Source organism: Mastigoproctus giganteus, chromosome 8, assembly GCF_048544385.1.
Source record: "Mastigoproctus giganteus isolate SK-2022 chromosome 8, ASM4854438v1, whole genome shotgun sequence".
Classification (NCBI taxonomy): domain Eukaryota; kingdom Metazoa; phylum Arthropoda; class Arachnida; order Uropygi; family Thelyphonidae; genus Mastigoproctus; species Mastigoproctus giganteus.
In genome coordinates, this window is record NC_143582.1 from 38,771,915 (window position 1) to 38,790,655 (window position 18,741).

The following is an 18,741-nucleotide window of genomic DNA, read 5'->3' on the forward strand; positions in this document are numbered from 1 at the left end:
GAAAAGAAAATACAACGACTAAAGGCAGAACATCTCATACCAGGAGTTCAGAAAGCAGTAAACCAGTAAGTAGCGGTAAAGCAACATAAGCTGAAAAAGTATCCAAGAAATGCTCGATTGTGACTCAAACGGATATGACTGTACCATTGAGAGTCATTCATGCCCATTGTCTGCTCTTTGGCGCCTCCGTAGCCAGGTGGGCAGGAGCAGCAGTGTGTAGCACACGCTTCTTGATTAGACTGGGGTTCCAGCCCATGACCACCAAATATGGAGGATGCGGAAAGGTTGGAATGATCACTGCATATCCCCAGAGCAATATGGTCTTAGTTGCTAATGCTCCTAAAAACCAAACAACAACAGCCCTCAGCACCTCAGAAGCCACCTGATGGACCCACCAAGCCAAAATAATGGCTAAATTCCTACAGTGGAATTGTGGATTCTGGTGAAATATTGATGACATTAAGGCACTCCTGCAAAAGCACAGGCCAGCATGCTTTTATGTACATCATTTAAGACAAATGATGACCCCACCATGCGTATCAATACCACCATGGATAACATTACCATCATAAGGGCAGCATTGTGGATGGTCCTGCTCATGGAGGAGTGCAATCCTTGGGAGTAACCAGATTCCCTTTCAGCCTTTGCAACTTAACTAGCATAGAGGCTGTAGCAATTCACCTTACAGTGGAGTTATTAACCATCTGCTCTGTTTATTTGTCACCTGGTATTGACATCCTCCAGGAAGACCTTGATGATCTCGTCATGCAGTTGTCTCCCCCTTTATTACTTCTTGGGGATTTTAATGGACATAACACTCTGTGGGGTAGTGCTAACATCAGTGGAAGGGGACAAGTCATAGAGCATATGCTCACCGACCACGATGACCTCTCCCTTCTAAATGTGGGATCAAACACTTTCTTCCACATGCCTTCCCATACTTACTCTGCCATTAATCTTTCTATCTGCTCCCCTTCTCTCCTTCTGTTACTTACTTGGGAGGTGGAGGAAAACCCATATGGAAGCAATCACTCCCCCACGATAACCACCTTAACTAGTGGTAGACCGTGTCAGCCATTTAGTTTACCGCAGTGGAAGATGGGCATCCCAGGCTGACTGGAATGCCTTAATACATCTGGCAAATCTTATGAGCCTATCAATGCAGATGTCGCATTCATCACAGAAAATATTGTCTATGCAGCTGCAATTGCAACCCCAAAAACATCCAGCCGGTTTCCACTATTAATTAAACCTTGGTGGAATTCAGAATGCACAGCAACAAAAAAGGCACAAAACAAAGCCTGGAGTATATTCCGCCGATTTCCCACTGCTGAAAATTTAATATCATTTAAATACACACATGCAAAAGCATGTTATATCCAACATCAGATCCAAAGGAAATCTTGGACCTGTTTTACATTATCCATAACCCAGACTGCTAGCTCAAAAGTAGTCTGGGATAAGATCTGGAAAATGAAGGGAAAATATCCACCATGCCCTTTGGTGATCCTTGAGCACAATGGATGTCCAATTGCAGACTGAATTGCAGTTGCAAATACCCCAGAGGAAACATTTACAAAAATCTCTACAATAACATCATTCTCCCCAGAGTTTTTGGCTCTGAACGAGAAACGTGAGAAACAACCATTAAACTTCTCTTCAAAAGGGCTTAAACATATAGGAAATCCTTTACACAGGAAGAGTTAAATGCAGCACTCTTTTCCATGCGTGTAACTGCTGTGGGGCCAGATGACATCCATTACGAAATGATAAAACACCTTGCACCACAATCTAAGGGTGACCTATTAATTTTATTTAATAGAATTTTTCTTAACAAACAATTTCCAGATTCCTGGCAAAACAAATGCTACATTCCACTTGAATTTATTTCTGGATGACACGGGGCACTGCAGGACGAGGCATATCCCCAAGTGGTCTTTGGAACCTTGGAGGAGGTGTTCTATCTTTTCTTGCCTCTCTTGATCTATTTCTTACTACCTTAGAATGTATTGCATAGGATACACAATAGTGCAGCTTGAAGTACAATTTAGGAAGAGCATATGTTTCATACACTGATGCATCAGTGAGATCCCTCACAGCAGCTGCTTCCACAATATTCCTAATAACAAACTTCTTAATGGATTTATCCTTAGGAACGCATCGGCCACAATTGGTGCAACGAACTGGTTTAACATGGCCACGTCCGTGTTTACTTCATCCATTGTTCCTTCTTTTTGAGGTCATTATTAATTTTTCAATATACCTTCAGACTCACCCTTATGGTTCAATTTCAAATGGAGGCCAAAAACGATGGCAAAGGCCATCGTTTTTGTCTTCCCAAAACCAGGAAAGGATCCTAGAAATGCAAGTAACTATTGTCCTTTCACCGTGACAAGCTGTTTGTGCAAGATCCTGTAAAGAATGGTTAATGCCCACCTTGTATGGTATTTGGAAACAAATGATCTGCTTTCCAGGACACAGTGCGGCTTCCAAAGAGATAGATCCACTCTGCGTCATTTAATCTGACTTGAAACATACTTTCACAACGCTTTTATTAAATCCAAGCATTTGGTAGAAGTTTTCTTTGATATTGAAAAAGTGTATGACACAGCCTGGCTATTTGGAATATTACAAGACCTCTATAACTTTGGTCTTAAGGGTAATCTTCCTCTTTTTATCAAAAACTTTCTTTCGAATCACCAATTTCAAGTCTGTTTAGGATCCACACTCTTGAGTGTTTTCTCAGGAGGAGGGAGTCCCACAAGGATCTGTTCTAATTGTCATGCTTTTTGCAATCAAAATAAATTCTATTACAGAACAATTTCCATCCATGGTAAACAATGCCCTCTATGTTGACGACTCTGCTATATTTTGTCATTCATGCAATATGAAGGTCACTGAAAGGCAACTGCAGAAAACCATTGATCACCTTACATCTTGGTCATTGGCTAATGGATTCATATTTTCATTACAGAAGACCATTTGTGTACACTTCTGTCACAAACATAATCTTCATCCTGACCCAGATTTAAGGCTTGGACAAAACAACATCCCAGTTGTAGCAGAAGTCAAATTCCTTACATTTATTTTTGAGGCACCTCCATAGCTAGGTGGGCAGGAGCAGCAGTGCGTAGCACAAGCTTCTTGATTAGTCCGGGGTTCGAGCCCATGACCACCAAATACTGAGGATGCAGAAAGGTCAGGGAATGACCACTGCATATCCCCGAAGTAATATGGCCTTAGTTGCTAATGCTCCTAAAAACCAAACAACAACAACTTATTTTTGATAAGAAGCTGACATTTCTACGTGTTCATCAGCTTAGGACAGGGTGTGTTAAAGGGGTTAACATCCTTCATGCCCTTTCATCAACTTCATGGGGTGCAGATCGGTCTACCCTTCTTCATCTGTATCGAGCCCTTGTCCATTCCAAACTTGATTATGCGTCTCGGGTTTACGGTTCTGCTAGAAATAGTGTACTTCTGTGGTTAGATCCAGTTCATCATTAGGCCATCCGGACAGCCACTGGAGCATTTCACACATCCCCTGTCCAAAGCCTTTACATTGAAGCATATGAACCATCTCTATCTCTTCGACGTAAGCTGTTGTCCTTACATTACACCTTTAAATTGAAACCTGACCAATCTTCCCACATGGCATCAGTTTTTGAGCCACGATGGGAAAATCTCTGTAACACCTGTTGGACTGCCAACAGGCCTTTTGTTTCGGATCCAGGGGCTGTTTAATGAACTAAACGTGATGGTAGATAACATTGCCCAGTCACCAAGGCAATTCCTTCCACCCTGGTATGTCCATCTTCCAACTTGTGACTTGTCCCTTAAGATCTTGGAGAAGGCTACTATGCCACCAGCCATCTACCAGCAACTCTTTGCATCACATAAGGTGCAGTACTCTGACTTTCTGCAGTCTATACAGATGGCTCAAAGTCAGAATCTTATATGGGATCCACTATATTATTTCCTCACAAAACATTATCCTTTAAGATCCCACAAGAAACTAACATTGATACTGCAGAGTTACATGCAATAGAAATAGCCCTTGAGTTCATTATAAATAGCGATTACCAAAGGTATATGATTTATAGCGACTCATTAAGTGTGTTACGGGCTCTACTATCGATGAGATATAACTCTCATCTCGGCCGACCGGGCTAGCCGGGTGGGTAAAGTGCTTGCCTAGCAACCCAAAGGTCGCGGGTTCGAATCCCGCCTCGGGCTTGGATCAAAGTACTGCAAAAACCTTGGGAGGTGCATTATGGCCACAGAAGCCGATGCGCCAAAAAAACAAAAAAAAAATTAAAAAAAATAACTCTCATCTGGTTCTGTCCCAGATCCGGCAGATACTTTGTTCTCTCATTGAATCAGAATTTGACATCCACTTCTGCTAGATACCAAACCACATTGGGATCCGGGGAAATGAATTAGCTGATACCGCTGCTAAATCATCCATTTCGCTGTTTAATCATTGCCTGTCAGTTCCCTATACAGACTACAGGAAAATAATACACTCCAAATTATATTCCCAGTGGCAAGACTCTTGGCACAGACAAACTGCAAATAAACTACATCTCAATAAGCGGCGCCTCCGTAGCCAGGTGGGAAGGAGCAGCAGTGCATAGCACACGCTTCTTGATTAGACCGGGGTTCAAGCCCATCACCACCAAATACGGAGGATGCGGAAAGGTCAGAGAATGACCACCGCATATCCCGGAGCAATATGGCCTTAGTTGCTAATGCTCCTAAAAACCAAATAAACAAACAAACAATCTCAATAAGCCTGTAATCATGCAATGGTAGTCCAGTCTAATCAGGGTCCAAAGAGAGGAAGTTGTTCTTGCTTGGCTCCGCATAGATCATAGTCATCTAACACACTCCTTTTTGCTGAGTGTGGATGGACCCACCTATGTGTGAGATGTGTAACACTATTTTTACTGTTTGTCACATTTTTATCAAATGTCCTGTTTTCAGAGAAGCATTTTTTAGCACTTTCAGTAATCTGGCTGTAATCTCATTCAGATTTTAGGTGACAGAGACAACATGTCTTGATGTTTTTAACTTTTTACAATCGATTAACTTATATACAAAGATTTAAGTTTATATTTTTATATTTGTTATATAACTTTTTACCATAGAGTGTTATGTTTACCTTTTTTACATGGTAGTCTGAAAAGTTTATAATAAATGTTCTGACTCTGAACACATACAGAGCTATTGTTAAAAATAATGAAAACAATAAAAAAAGAAGAATAAACAATTATGTACCTAGTGTAAATAAACGTCTTACTAGGTATGTCTGCTTATTTTTATTTATTATTTATTTATTTATGTATTATTATTTTATTTTTTTTGTTTTTATTATATTTTACCATTGAAAACCTCATAACCAATTTTTTTAAATAAAAATAACAATAAAAAAAGTTAATATAAGCATGTGTCTGATTCTGAATACATTTTGGAATCAGACACATGCTTATATTAACTTTTTTTCATTGTTTTCAGGTCTTGAATAAATCTTAAAAGTGTGGAACTACATGTTATAAAACCCTATTGTGGAGATTTAAACTTTCCTTCTGAATATTGAATTTTTTGGAGTTTACTGAAAACTTTTCTTGTTAATTTCAATCAAACCATACATTTCTCCACCAAAGAGGATCAATTGCTGGAGACCTTTATTTAATGACACAATCTGACACCCTCACTAAAATTCAGCCTACACATATGTTTTCTACATTTCTTAACATTGAGCTTTTCTTGTACCTGTTTTAGCTTTTTTTCTGTGGGAAGTACTTAATGCTCTATCATAAATCACCAGTCTCTCGCTAAGAGACTGGTGATTTATGACAGTTCAAAACTGATAGTTAAAAATTTCTGTCAAATTTGGAACTATCAGTTTCAATCAAATTAAAGCAAAAGCTTTGAAAAAAAAAAAAAAAAAATGATAATAAGCAATCTCTTCAAAAGCTTCAGAGTTATCTATGGAGCTGCATTTGTCAGGCTGAAGAAATTAAAAATTGATAAACTTCTCAAAATATTTACTCCTTATGATAAGAAAATACTTAATGTATCAGCCATAAATTCTTTTGGGTTCTTTATTCAGCCAAATATCACGCCTTCAAGTGGTTGGACAAAAATTGAATATGATTTATGCATGGGCTAGGTTTGAAATTTACTATAAGTGAAATACAATATGGTAATATAAAAATTAATTGTTCTAGAATTTAGAATCTATCCCCTCATCTTTTATTCTACTTCAGTATTTGATAAAATTAGCCAGCATTATTTCCAAAAAGGAATGGAGGCATGTGATGCAAGAAAGCAAGCATATGAGTTTATGTAGCATTAGCCAAAAAAAACAATTTCACACATCCATTCCCTCTAAAAGTTTGTCCAGTTCCCCCTTGAATTTATTTAAGCTATCACCTTCTACAAATGTCTTTCCTCAATTTGAATTTATGTCCCCTCAGGTGCGGAATCTGAGCGAGAGGAAGAATACCATCAGCATTAAGCTCGCTCAAACCATTCAAGGCCTTATATGTACCTCAACCAGATCACTTTGCAGGTGTCTAGTCGCCAGATTGCAATTTGCAGAACTTAAGCATTTCTTGGTAACATCAACCCTTTGTTCCACTCACTAATCTCGTTTCCCTTCTCTGTACTGGTTTCAGCAGCTCTACATCTTTCCTACAATTAGGCCTCAAGACCTATATGCAGTACACAAGGTGTAGCCCGACCATTGCCTTCTACAAGGGGATAATCACCTCCTTATCCCTGCTAGCAAAATTCCTGTATATCATGGACAAGACCCCATGAGCTACTCTTGCAGCCTGCTTGCACTGCTCGGAAAACTTCATATCTGACTGCACAATTACCTCCAGGTCTTTTTTTCATTCTCCATTACTCTGAGTGTAGTACTGCACAGTTGGTGTGTTACTCTAGGGTTACTGCGACCCATATGTAGCACTTTGCATTTGTCACTGTTAAACTTCATTTGCCACCTCTCAACCCATCTGCTTAACTTTTCCTGATCCTGTTGCAGTAGTGTACTATCATTATCAATGCTACCAACCTTCATATTGTCTGCAAACTTTGACATTCATATTTTCTATCAGAGAAATATATCAGAGAGATATATCAGAGAAATTTTAGAAAATTTCTCTGATATATCTTCATTTATATCATTGATAAATATAGAAAACAACAATGGGCCCAACACTGAACTCTGGGGGACTCCGCTAATAATGTCCACGAAAAGCAGTGTCCATTGATTATCACTCTCTGTCTTCTCCCACTCAACCATCCATTGTAGCAACTTGCCCCTAATGCCATAGTATCCAATTAAGTTGTTCAGACAAGGCTTCCCCTTAACAAACCCATTCTGTGTCTGAACTATAACTGCAGTCTTATCTAGATGATCCTGCAGTGCTTCTTTAACCAGTGACTCCATTATTTTCTCAGGAACAGAAGTTAAATTAACATATCTATAATTACTTGTGTCACCTTTGGATCCCCCTTTGTGAATTGGGGATACATTTGCACATCTCCAGTCTGTGGGGACCTCCCCTGAGTCCATTGATGCCCTCATAATCATGGCTAATGACCTGTTTACTTCCTTTGCTGCCTCCTTTAATATAACTGGATAGTCCATCCAGTTATATTAAATCCACCCCAAGTGCCTTTCTTATCTTAAACTTCAACAATTTCTCCTTCACTTTGCTCTCAGTTATTACAAAATCCTTTAGCTCCATGTTACAGTTTGATAAATTCCAGCATTCTCCTCCTTTAATAACTCCTCATGCATGAATGTAGAGACAAAATACTCATTCAGTTTGTCAGCTACCTCAGCAGGCTCATCAACAATCAAATCTTCGTTATCAAGTGGATCAATCTGATTCATTCCCTTCCTTCTAGAGTTTACATAAATAAAGAAGTCTGTTGTTTTTCTTTGCATCCTTTGCCAAGGATTTCTCGTAATCAGCCTTCACTTGCCTAACCTCCAAGACTTGATTACAGACTAGCTTATATCTACTGTATGCTACTGTATCACTTGCTAATTTATATGCATCCCATGCATTTTTCTTCTCTGCCATGAGTCTCATTAGTTCATCTGACATCCATTTAGGCTTCAATCTTGAACAGTGTTTCTTAATTGTATGAAAAGCTTAGTAGCTTTCAAGATTAATTCTTTGAATGCATCCCATTTAGAATTTACTGTTGGTAACGTCATCAGTTGATTCACTGTATAGAATTTAAAAACTGTCTGAGACCACTGTAGTCACCTTTATGAAAATAAAAACCTTTCCCTTTACCCCTGATGGTAGTTACATCTTTGAGTAAATCCCACATCAGCACACTGTGATCACTGCCACCTAGTGGTTCCTTTATCTGCAGATTCTTCTTAATGCATGAATAATCACTGCTGATAATCAGATCAAATGTTGTCTCTCGAACATGCTGCTTCAGAAAACAATGATTCAATAAATTCACAAAAGTCTTTACTAGTGTGTGAGTGACAACCCCACAAGTTCCAGTCTGGGAAGTTAAAATTATGTTGATATGTGTACAAAAACCTAGCAAATTTTAAATAAGGGAAATCGAGTTATTTAATTAAATAAAAAAAAAATCAACTTCAGCAGTACTAATAATATAATAATAAAATTGATAAAAATTATTTTGCCTTCATTCAAGGTTAGATTTTTTTTTAATTTAATGTATCTTCACCACCAGTTTTGTTATAAATTAGCAAGTATATGTTGTTAGTGACATAATGGTCCTTTTAACTTAAATTTTTGTTGACATTTGATGCCATAAAAATCAAAATTTTTATTGATATATTACATTTTTGAAAGAATGTAACTTATATTTATCTTAGAGAGTTTTAAATTGTGTTTTGAATTGTATTAAAAAAAAACCCTTAATTCTATTTTTAGAATATCCCTTCTGTGTCTGTTATTTCTAATTGTTGGGAAAGAGTAGTATTGTATGACTGGGATAATTTACAAAATCTTGAAAAAAAAAACATAGGTCAGGAAAAGGACATGATCAAGTCTGGTTAGTATATTTTTATTTGTAGTGGTTTTTTTTTTTTTTTTACAGATTCTTTATTTTCTGTTGTTTATATTTGAAAGTAATCCACCAGCATATGCACAGGATCTAGCTCTCACTTTGGTTTTAAAACATTTACTACCCCAAAAATAATTAACAGGTCATGTAAATGACCATGAAAAATGAACATGTTTTGAGAAAGTTTTTATTTCAGTATTTAACATAATCTTGAAATGCAGTATAATTTTCCCAATGGTGCTCCAGACGTTATACTACACAAAAAAAAAAAAAAAAGAGAGAGAGAGAGAGAGAGAGAGAGACATTCTTCTCTGCAACCAGTCTCTCACATTGTGCATCATTCTTCATCAGAGTGAAATCTTTGTCTTCAATCTTTGCACTTAAGTTTTGGAAAGAGGAAGAAATTAAGGAGCTAGTTCTTGACAATAAGGAAGTGAACTCTGCAACATTGGACTTGTGTGATGGATATTGCACAGTACCGTGCAATATCCATCACTTCTTCATCGTGATGGCTTTGTGATTGTGCTTAACTGGCCTCTTATGGTGGCTGCATGGTCAATGTAACCAACAAGCATCACTCACTGATCTTCCCAAAAAACAGAGGTGATCACCTCACTTGTTGACCAGGCAATGCAGAATTTTTTAAGATGCAAAGATGATGTGTATTTCCATGTCGTGCTTTGATCTTTGAAGTTGGACCAAAGTGGTGTACTCCTGGCTCATCCATAGTTATGAACTGGGAAAGAAAGCTGCCAGTATTTTACTTAAACCTTGCCATAAGTTATTTTGATTTCTTTGCATGGTAGGCTTTTTGTCATTGGTTAATGTTCATGGAACCCATTGCATGGAAACCTTTCTCAGCCTCAAGGAATTAATCGCCATTGCTACTGTTTCTGAATTGACAGGTATGAATGAGAGACCTAATTAGCACTCTACCTAAATAGCATTCATCTTCACATGACTGTTTTCCATCTCCAATCCAACAGGAGTGATTCCTTGCCTTGGAAAGGTGCCATGTATCTCCAATACATAAGGGCGGTTCTAAGAGTGAAGTGGGAAATTACCGGCCTAACTTCAGTAGTAGGGAAAATCATGGAGACAATGATTAAGGGTGGATTTCAGGATTATTTAAATAGAAATGGAATTCTAAAGAATACTCAGCTTGGTTTTGTAAAGGGAAAGTCATGTTTAAATAATCTGGTTAGCTATTTTGACAGGGTCACTCAAGAGCATTTAGGGAATAATTTCATCATTGTTTATATGGATTTCAGCAAAGCATTTGACTCAGTCCCACGTGAGCAGTTACTTTATAAGCTGGAACAGGTTGGAATCACAGGGAAAATCTTTAGATGGATAGCAGGATGGCTTCAGGGCAGAAGGCAGAGGATTGTGATAAACAGTTATGTGAGGAATAACCATTTCAGGTTATTCCTCAGATTGGGTTGATGTAAGAAGTGGGGTTCCCCAAGGATCAGTATTAGGACCACTGTTGTTTTTGATCTTCATAAATGACATAGATCTAAATTCATAAATCTAAATTTGCAGATGATGTAAAGATTGGTAGAGTAGTTAATGATCACTGCCAAGCAGAGCTCCTTCAGAGTGACCTAGATAGACTTCAGGGATCGTCAGAAAAATGGCAGCTATGTTTTAATCCAGCAAAGTGTAAGGTATTACACCTGGGGAACAATAATTCCAAAATAACTTATGCACTTGGTGGAGTTGAACTAAAGCCGGTAGTGGAGGAAAGGGACTTGGGTGCTACGATATGGTCAGACATGAAGTTCTCCTGGCATTGTAGACAGGTTGCAAGGAAGGTCCATGGTGTCCTATCGATGATTTATTGAACAATTGCTAGTAGAGATAAGGACATCATAATCCCATTATATAAGGCTATTGTTAGACTACATTGGAATATACTGTGGTCAAGTATGAAGACCGCACCTAAAGTAAGACATTGTGCTTCTTGAAAGGGGCCAAAGATGGGTAACTCGCCTGGTGAGATTGGCAAAAGGGCATCTATATGAGGAAGGACTTCGAATATGTGGGTTGCAGAGCTTGGAAACTAGGCACCTTAGAGGAGACTTGATTGCGGTGTTTAAGGCTCTGAGATTCATAAGTAAAATGAAAAAGGAAAAATTTTTACAGTTATAAATGAACTAGGAACCATAATTACAGATTACAGAGGGATATGTTTAGACTGGATTGCAGGAAGTTTTATTTTAGCTAGCGAATTATAAATTACTAGAATAAGTTACCTACATGGATGACAGTTTGGGGAAATTCAAAGGTCAGCTGGTTAATTACCTACGGGAGGAGGGAAACGCATAGGTTGTCTGTTTCCTTTTCTCTTATTAATTATTTTATTTTATTTTTTAAAATTTTCTTCTTATTATTATTTTTTTTATTATTATTATTATTTATTTTATTTATTTATTATTATTATTTTTTTTTTGACTTGTGCAGCTTATATAAGCCATAGGTTCCTTACACCATGTGGCCAATACTAATACCTGTAAAAATTGGGTAATAATTGACAACAGTAGACTATGCTATAGCAGAGTTTTCGTGTGGTCCTTTTATATGAGCATGACCTCCATTGCAACCTTGCTTTTCCCATGCAGATACAGTTGTGCTCCCGTATCTGCTGATTTGGTATCCTCTGATTCAGTTACCTGCGGTTAACCACAGGAAAAAACCAAAAAACTTAACATGTACTACTCGCATGTCCAATGCGATGCTTCCTTTTATTTTTTACAATGTCGCGTATGGTTTGGTCACCAACATTATAATGGTTCTTTAGAGATTTAGTGGATGGACTGTTTTCAAACTTTTGAATAATTTCAAGTTTTTGTTTAATTTGAAAGCACAACTCTTGCATTTGCCCATCATTATAACAATTTATAAACAAAAAAAAAAAAAAAATTAGTTACTATAAAAAAAACAAAAAAAAAAAAAAAAAAAAAACAATTCCAACATCCCTGACATAAATAACAAAACAAAATTTGTCCTTTTGCAGTGCGACGGAACACAACGATCAACGCAATGCACTAAATCAAACTAAACATTTGGTCTCTTTTTTATTTCTTTTTTTTTTTTTTTTTTGTTTTGAGGGGTAGATGTGTAGACAGTGGGGGGGGGGGTTGCAAGATAATCGGTACACTAATCACCCAATGACGACTTATAATGTCACTTATTTATGACTTGAAAAATATCTGTTTATGCCTATTCTAGTTATTACTTGAATTTTATGATTTCTGGTTGATTTTTTTTAATTTGGAGTCTTGAAGTGTTTTGGTTAATCTGCTTCCCAGTAAATCGAGAGCCTGCTGTACTTTATTATTACTGTATTTAATGTTGGTAATGTCTTACTGTGTGTTTAATTTATCAATTAAACTTTATTATACGTATGTATGTACAAGAAAATCACGTTATATATGGGGTCAGCAGGTGTTCGCTTTTATCCATGGTTTCAGCCATCCACAGTAGATCTTGGAACATATCACCCATGGATACGGGGTCTTACTATGTTTGATAGCAGCACAGAAGTTCAAATTTATTAATTTTTGATGTTTTTAACAGACATTTCTTACAAAAATACTGAAAAAAAAAGCTTGTTGTAATTATAGTAATGCCATTACACAGGATTGTCTTTATTGAATGATATATAAAATTTCTTAATAGTCAAAATAATATAACTAAGTAGGGCGCCTCTGTAGCCAGGTGGGAAGGAGCAGTAGTGCGTAGCATACGCTTCTTGATTAGACCAGTGTTCGAGCCCTGTCACCACCAAATACGGAGGATGCGGAAAGGTCAGGGAATGACCACCACATATCCTGGAGCAATATGGCCTTAGTTGCTAATGCTCCTAAAAACCAAATAACAAACATAACTAAGTAGATCAATACGTGAAAATTTTTAACCATTTTGTTGTACTTTTTTTGGGGGATATTCATTTAACTAGACAATGTGCCATTTTTTATGCAAGTGTTAAACCATGTTTCTTGAATCATAAGGCACACAATGTTTTTGAAAGTGAAATTTTAGAAAATGATGAATGCATGCATTTAATCTTAAGTAATTCATACACACAAAAACAGGATTGCTATAAACAAATAGCATTGAGTGAAACAAAATTTTTCTTATCAAAGTTGTTTACAAATATAACAGTCTAAAAGCTGTTTAAAGGGGATCTAGTGAACGCATTATGATAACCACATACTTCGTCTAAGAACCACAGGGCTGTGAAATTGTGAGTTCATTATCACTAATTATAATTAGTGATGGTGCACTCACAATTTCAGTTACTCATTGATAATTATCAATGAGTAACTAACCTGCTCATGAACAGCAACAGATAATGCCATGACCTTCTAACTTCTTTCTCATGCCATAATTATTTATATGTTACTGTGTGCTTGTGCTGCAAGAGCTTTTATACTTTTGAGGTGCAATCTCCAACACTTGCAACCAGTAAAGGGTAAAACAGTTGATTCAATTTTTGTTATCAGTATAGTGAGTGAAAATCAGACATTGTATAGTCATTCATTGAGCTTTCGTCACCATTTCTTTCACTATTACTACTACTATTTCCAGATTGACAGATGTAGATGGGAGATAGAGACTCAAATTTCATCAGATCACTTTAGTATTAGTGAAATTTGAAGAAACACAAGGTTGAGATCAGTGGGATAATATGATACATATGAGAGGAGATTACTAATTTATTCATTTGAATAATCATTGTGATTTGCTATTAATTTGTTTTATGTCAGAGTTCACATTCATGCACATACTTTCTGTAAATTGATCATTTTCATGCAGTTTCAATGGGGAAGTGTGTTTTAAGTTCCAAACAATTGACTTACAAAACTTTCTGAACCTCAACTTTTAACCCATTTGTAAGTTGAAGGCATAATTCTGGAATCATTTTTCTAGAAACAGTGTTAGTATTATTAATATTAGTCACAATTGGCTAATATTAATAATATTAGAGGGTCTAATGAATGCAACAGTAGAATATGCTATAGCAGAGTTTTCTGGTGTTGCTTGGTTTTGTATCGGCATGGCCTCCATTGCAGGCATGCTTTTCACATGTGGATATTATTGTTAGCAGCACAGGAGTTCAAATTTTTTCATTTTTGGCAAATCTATGTGCTTCCCTTCCTCATATAAGTAACTGTCTAGCTGTTTTTTGAATTTAGCCAAGCTGGCTGCTTTAACCACCCACAGAGGTAACTTGCAAATGTAGCTACTGGTATAGACTTTTTCCGTATAATTTATTCCCACTTCACCTGCCCCTTGAATTATCAAGACACATTTCCTTTGTTCATTAGATGCATGTTGATTTTAGGTAATGGTTTTGAGGAAAAATTTGCACCTCTTGCTTTAGGGAATGTGGTACATTTCTCATTTTCAAAATATATCATAAACATGTGCATCTTTATTTAAAGAAAATTATTGGAACACTAACTTTTTTTCCTTTTTTTTTTTTTTTTTTTTTTTTTTTTTGTCTTAAAGGTGTAGGCTTTCCAGATATCACTTGTGCAAAGTATTTTAAAAAGATCATTGAAGTGCTGAGTAATCTCCGGGATGTTTTCCCTAAGTTATGTGCAGAGAATCCACTCAAACTTAGTACATTCCTTACTGGCATTCAGAAATTTTCATCACAAATGTCAGCAGATGAACTTGATGAACTTCATTTGAAAATACTAATGCTGATGACTTCTCGTGGTAGCACAAGAACTATTTTCATGGAAAAGGTAAGGAGAAAGGGGTGGTGTGTGTGCTATATTTTACACTATATTGGAGTTCATTTAATTTATTTTTATGTTTTATAATGTTATATTTACAGTTGCCAACCTTTCAGCTGTGGCACATCTTACCAAATCATTCATAGATATTGTTATAATATTTTATAATTATTTTCATTAAATTTGATGCTAAATATTACATTTTTCTGAATATAAGTGCTTTATTTCCAAAAGAATAAATTGCACATTTATTCTACCCATCCATAGGGAAAGTAAATATTAAATTTATTCTTCAGCTGTGTGCTGGAGTGTATAAAAATATACTTAGGGATGAATTACAATGTATGGTAAACTTGGTATAAAGATTTTATTATGTTACCTTCTAAATTCCCATATTTTTAATACATTTTATTCCCTTTCTTTTGGGTTTAGCAAATCTTTGATTTGCTGTGGCCACAAAAGACAGGAAAGAACAGAGGTTATGACATGCAGTAAGCCACAGTACAGATCCGATTATTCTAATTTATGTTTACAACCACAACAATCTCTTCAATGGTTTAAAGCCTTCTTGGATTATGGTTTTCATTCTTTATCAAATTTTTTTTTTCAGATTTTTCATTCAACTGGAAATTGACTTCCCACAGGCAAAATTTTTCTTTGGGAAGCAGTGAATTTCTTACATTTTATCTCATTTATATCATGTGTACATACAAATTTATTGAGGTTTAAATATGTACAAGGACTTTAATATTTTGCAACATGTACAACCCACCCATTTACAAGAAATTTTTGAGTAATTTTTATGGATATTTTGAATAATTCAAATATTGCCAATCTGAATTGCTAATTAGTAAAGCTGAGTTATATATTTTGCCAAATCAGACCACAACTGTATAATTGAGAAATACATATTTTGACCTTATTTGTATGATAAATTTTAGATATTCTATTCAAGTCACATGTTTTTCAAAAGATTTTTCTTTAACCATCTTATTGCTAATTCAGTGATGAAATTAGTTGGAGAATAAATATCTTTATAAGTATATCATAATAGCAAAACATTTTAGCACATTTTGTGAACCATAAGGTACTATTAGAAATGAATGTTATTAAGCAATGTGGCATGTTCTAATATACCACTTGATTTTATTATTTTTACTTTTCTTATTTTTAGGAAGTTGAGCAGTCACCATTGCAGTTCCTTATACCATTGTGGCTTGATGCTAAAGATCTGAATATTAAAAAGAATGCAGAACAGCTCTTGAAATCAGTATGATAACTTTTTATTATTTCAATTCATTTGATTGTCTGCTTACATATTTTTAATATACACCAATGAGCCAAAACATTATGACCAGCGAGTCGTTATGGAAATCAAAGCAACTGCAGGTTAACTACAGCATGTGCGCGGGTTGGGACATGGTATAAAAAACACCTGATACTGAGCTCCGTTAATCGGTGTTACTCTTGTTCTTTAGATGGGAAAGGCAGCGGACTTAAGCGAGTTTGATAAAGGCCAAATTGTAATGGCCAGACGACTGGGTCAGAGCATATCCGAAACGGCACAGCTGGTGGGGTGTTCACGGTCAGCCATGGTTACTACCTACCGAAAGTGGTCTGAGGAGGGGGAACCCATGAACCACCAGTGAGGTGTTGGATGACCACGGCTCATCGATGCTCGAGGTAAGCGAAGGCTCTCCCAGATGATATGTGGCAACAGAAGGGCAACTGTGGCACAACTAGCTGGTAATTGGAATGCTCGTGACTGGGGTAATGTGTCACAACACACAATACATTGAATCCTGCTGAAAATGTGGCTGCGTAGCTGCAGATCGCTCAGAGTGCCCATGCTAACCGCAGTTCACCAGCGGTAGTGCCTACAATGGGCGCATAAGCATCGAAACTGGACCTTGAGTGATTGGAACAAGATTGTTTGGTCCAATGAATCACGTTTCCTGTTACATGTGTGTCATTTACTTGTGGAAGTGATGGCACCTGGATGCACCGTGGGACGAAAACAAGCTAGTGGTGGCGGTGTCATGCTTTGGGCGATGTTCTGTTGGGATACCCTGCGTCCAGTCATCCATGTGCCGGGCACTCTGACATCTACCACCTACCTAAACATCATTGCTGACCAGGTACACCCTTTCATGGCAACGGTCTTCCCCTATGGAGGTGCCATCTTTCAGCATGATAATGTGCCATGCCAAACCACCCGGATTGTTCGAGACTGGTTTGCGGAACATGAGGAAGACTTCCAGGTATTGCCCTGGCCTCCAAATTCTCCAGACATCAATCCCATCGAGCATCTGTGGTTTGTATTGGAACAGCAACTCCAATCTGCGGCATCTCAACCACGGACCTTACAATAGTTAAAGGATCTGCTGGTTGGTACCAGATACCACAAGATACATTTAGAAATTTTGTAGCGTTCATGCCTCACCATGTGTGATCTGTTTTGACTGCATGTCGAGGACCAACATCATTAGTTAGGTGGTCATAATTTTTGGGCTCATCGGTGTATATCAATGTTCAGTGTAGTAGTAGTAGTAGTAGTGGCATGTGATGCAAGAAAGCAAGTGTATGAGCTTATGCAGCATCAGCCAAAAAAAAAAAAAAAAAAAATCACACCATTCCCTCCAAATGCCTGTCCAGTTCCTCCTTAAATTTATTCAACCTATCAACTTCCACAACGACAGATGGAAGTTTGTTCCAGCAATTAACCACCCGCTGGCTAAAGGCAAATTTCTGCACATCTAGTCTACATCTGTCTTTTCTTAATTTGAATTTATGCCCCCTTAGGTTCGTAATCTGAAAATGGAAGGATCCCATCAGAATTCAGCGTGCTCAACCCATTCAAGGCCTTATATACCTCAATCAGATCACCGCGCAGGTGCCTAGTCTCCAGCCACTGCAATTTGCAGAACTTAAGCCTCTCTTGGTAAGAGGATCCCTTCATTCCCCTCACCAATCTTGTTGCCCTTCTCTGTACACGCTCAAGTAAATCTACATCCTTCCTAAAATGAGGCCTCCAGACCTGTATGCAGTACTCAAGGCGTGGCCTGACCATTGCCTTATACAGAGGGACAATCACCTCCTTCTCCCTGCTAGCAAAATTCCTATATATCATTGACAAAACCCCATGACCTGCCCTGGCAGCCTGTCTACATTGCTCAGAAAACTTATATCTGACTGCACAATTACTCCCAGGTCTTTTTCATTTTCTACCACCTTAAGCGTAGTACCACACAGTTGGTACATTTCTCTGGGGTTACTTCTACCCATATGCAGTACTTTGCATTTGTCAAGGTTAAACTTCAGTTGCCACTTCTTAGCCCATCTGCCCAAATTATCTAGCTCCTGTTGCAGTAGCACACTGCCATTACTGTCATTAACAACCCTGCCAACTTTTGTATCATCTGCAAACTTTGACATTAAGCCTGATATACCTTCATCAATATCATTGATAAATATACAAAACAACAGTGGACCTAACACCGAACCCTGTGGGACACCACTAATAACATTAGTCCACGAAGAGCAGCACCCATTGATTACCACCCTCTGTCTTCTCCCACTTAACCATCCTTTTATCCATTGTAGCAACTTACCCTTAATACCATTCTGCTCCAATTTGTACAATAGTCTTCCATGCGCAACAGTGTCAAAAGCTTTCCTGAAATCCAAATATATGATATCAAAATTATTTTTTGCATCCAGTTCCTTTGTAACCACATCATAATATCCTATCAAATTTGTCAGACCAGACTTTCCCTTAACAAACCCATGCTGTGTCTGAATTATTGCTGCAGTCTTGTCTAGATGATCCTGCAATGCATCTTTAACCAGCGACCCCATTATTTTACCCGGAACAGAAGTTAAACTAACTGGTCTGTAATTACTCGTGTCA

At 37.3% G+C, this 18,741-nt stretch overlaps 1 protein-coding gene across 1 annotated transcript in view; it reads left to right on the plus strand.

Moving 5' to 3' along the window:
• LOC150081467 (nucleolar pre-ribosomal-associated protein 1) overlaps positions 1-18,741 on the plus strand; it is a 190,655-nt gene that overhangs the window by 67,628 nt on the left and 104,286 nt on the right. The window contains exons 9-11 of the mRNA XM_090380212.1: positions 8,946-9,066; positions 14,599-14,840; positions 16,006-16,101. Of these exons, the coding sequence (XP_090236338.1) occupies positions 8,946-9,066; positions 14,599-14,840; positions 16,006-16,101 (459 nt within the window). The remainder of the gene's footprint in view (positions 1-8,945; positions 9,067-14,598; positions 14,841-16,005; positions 16,102-18,741) is intronic.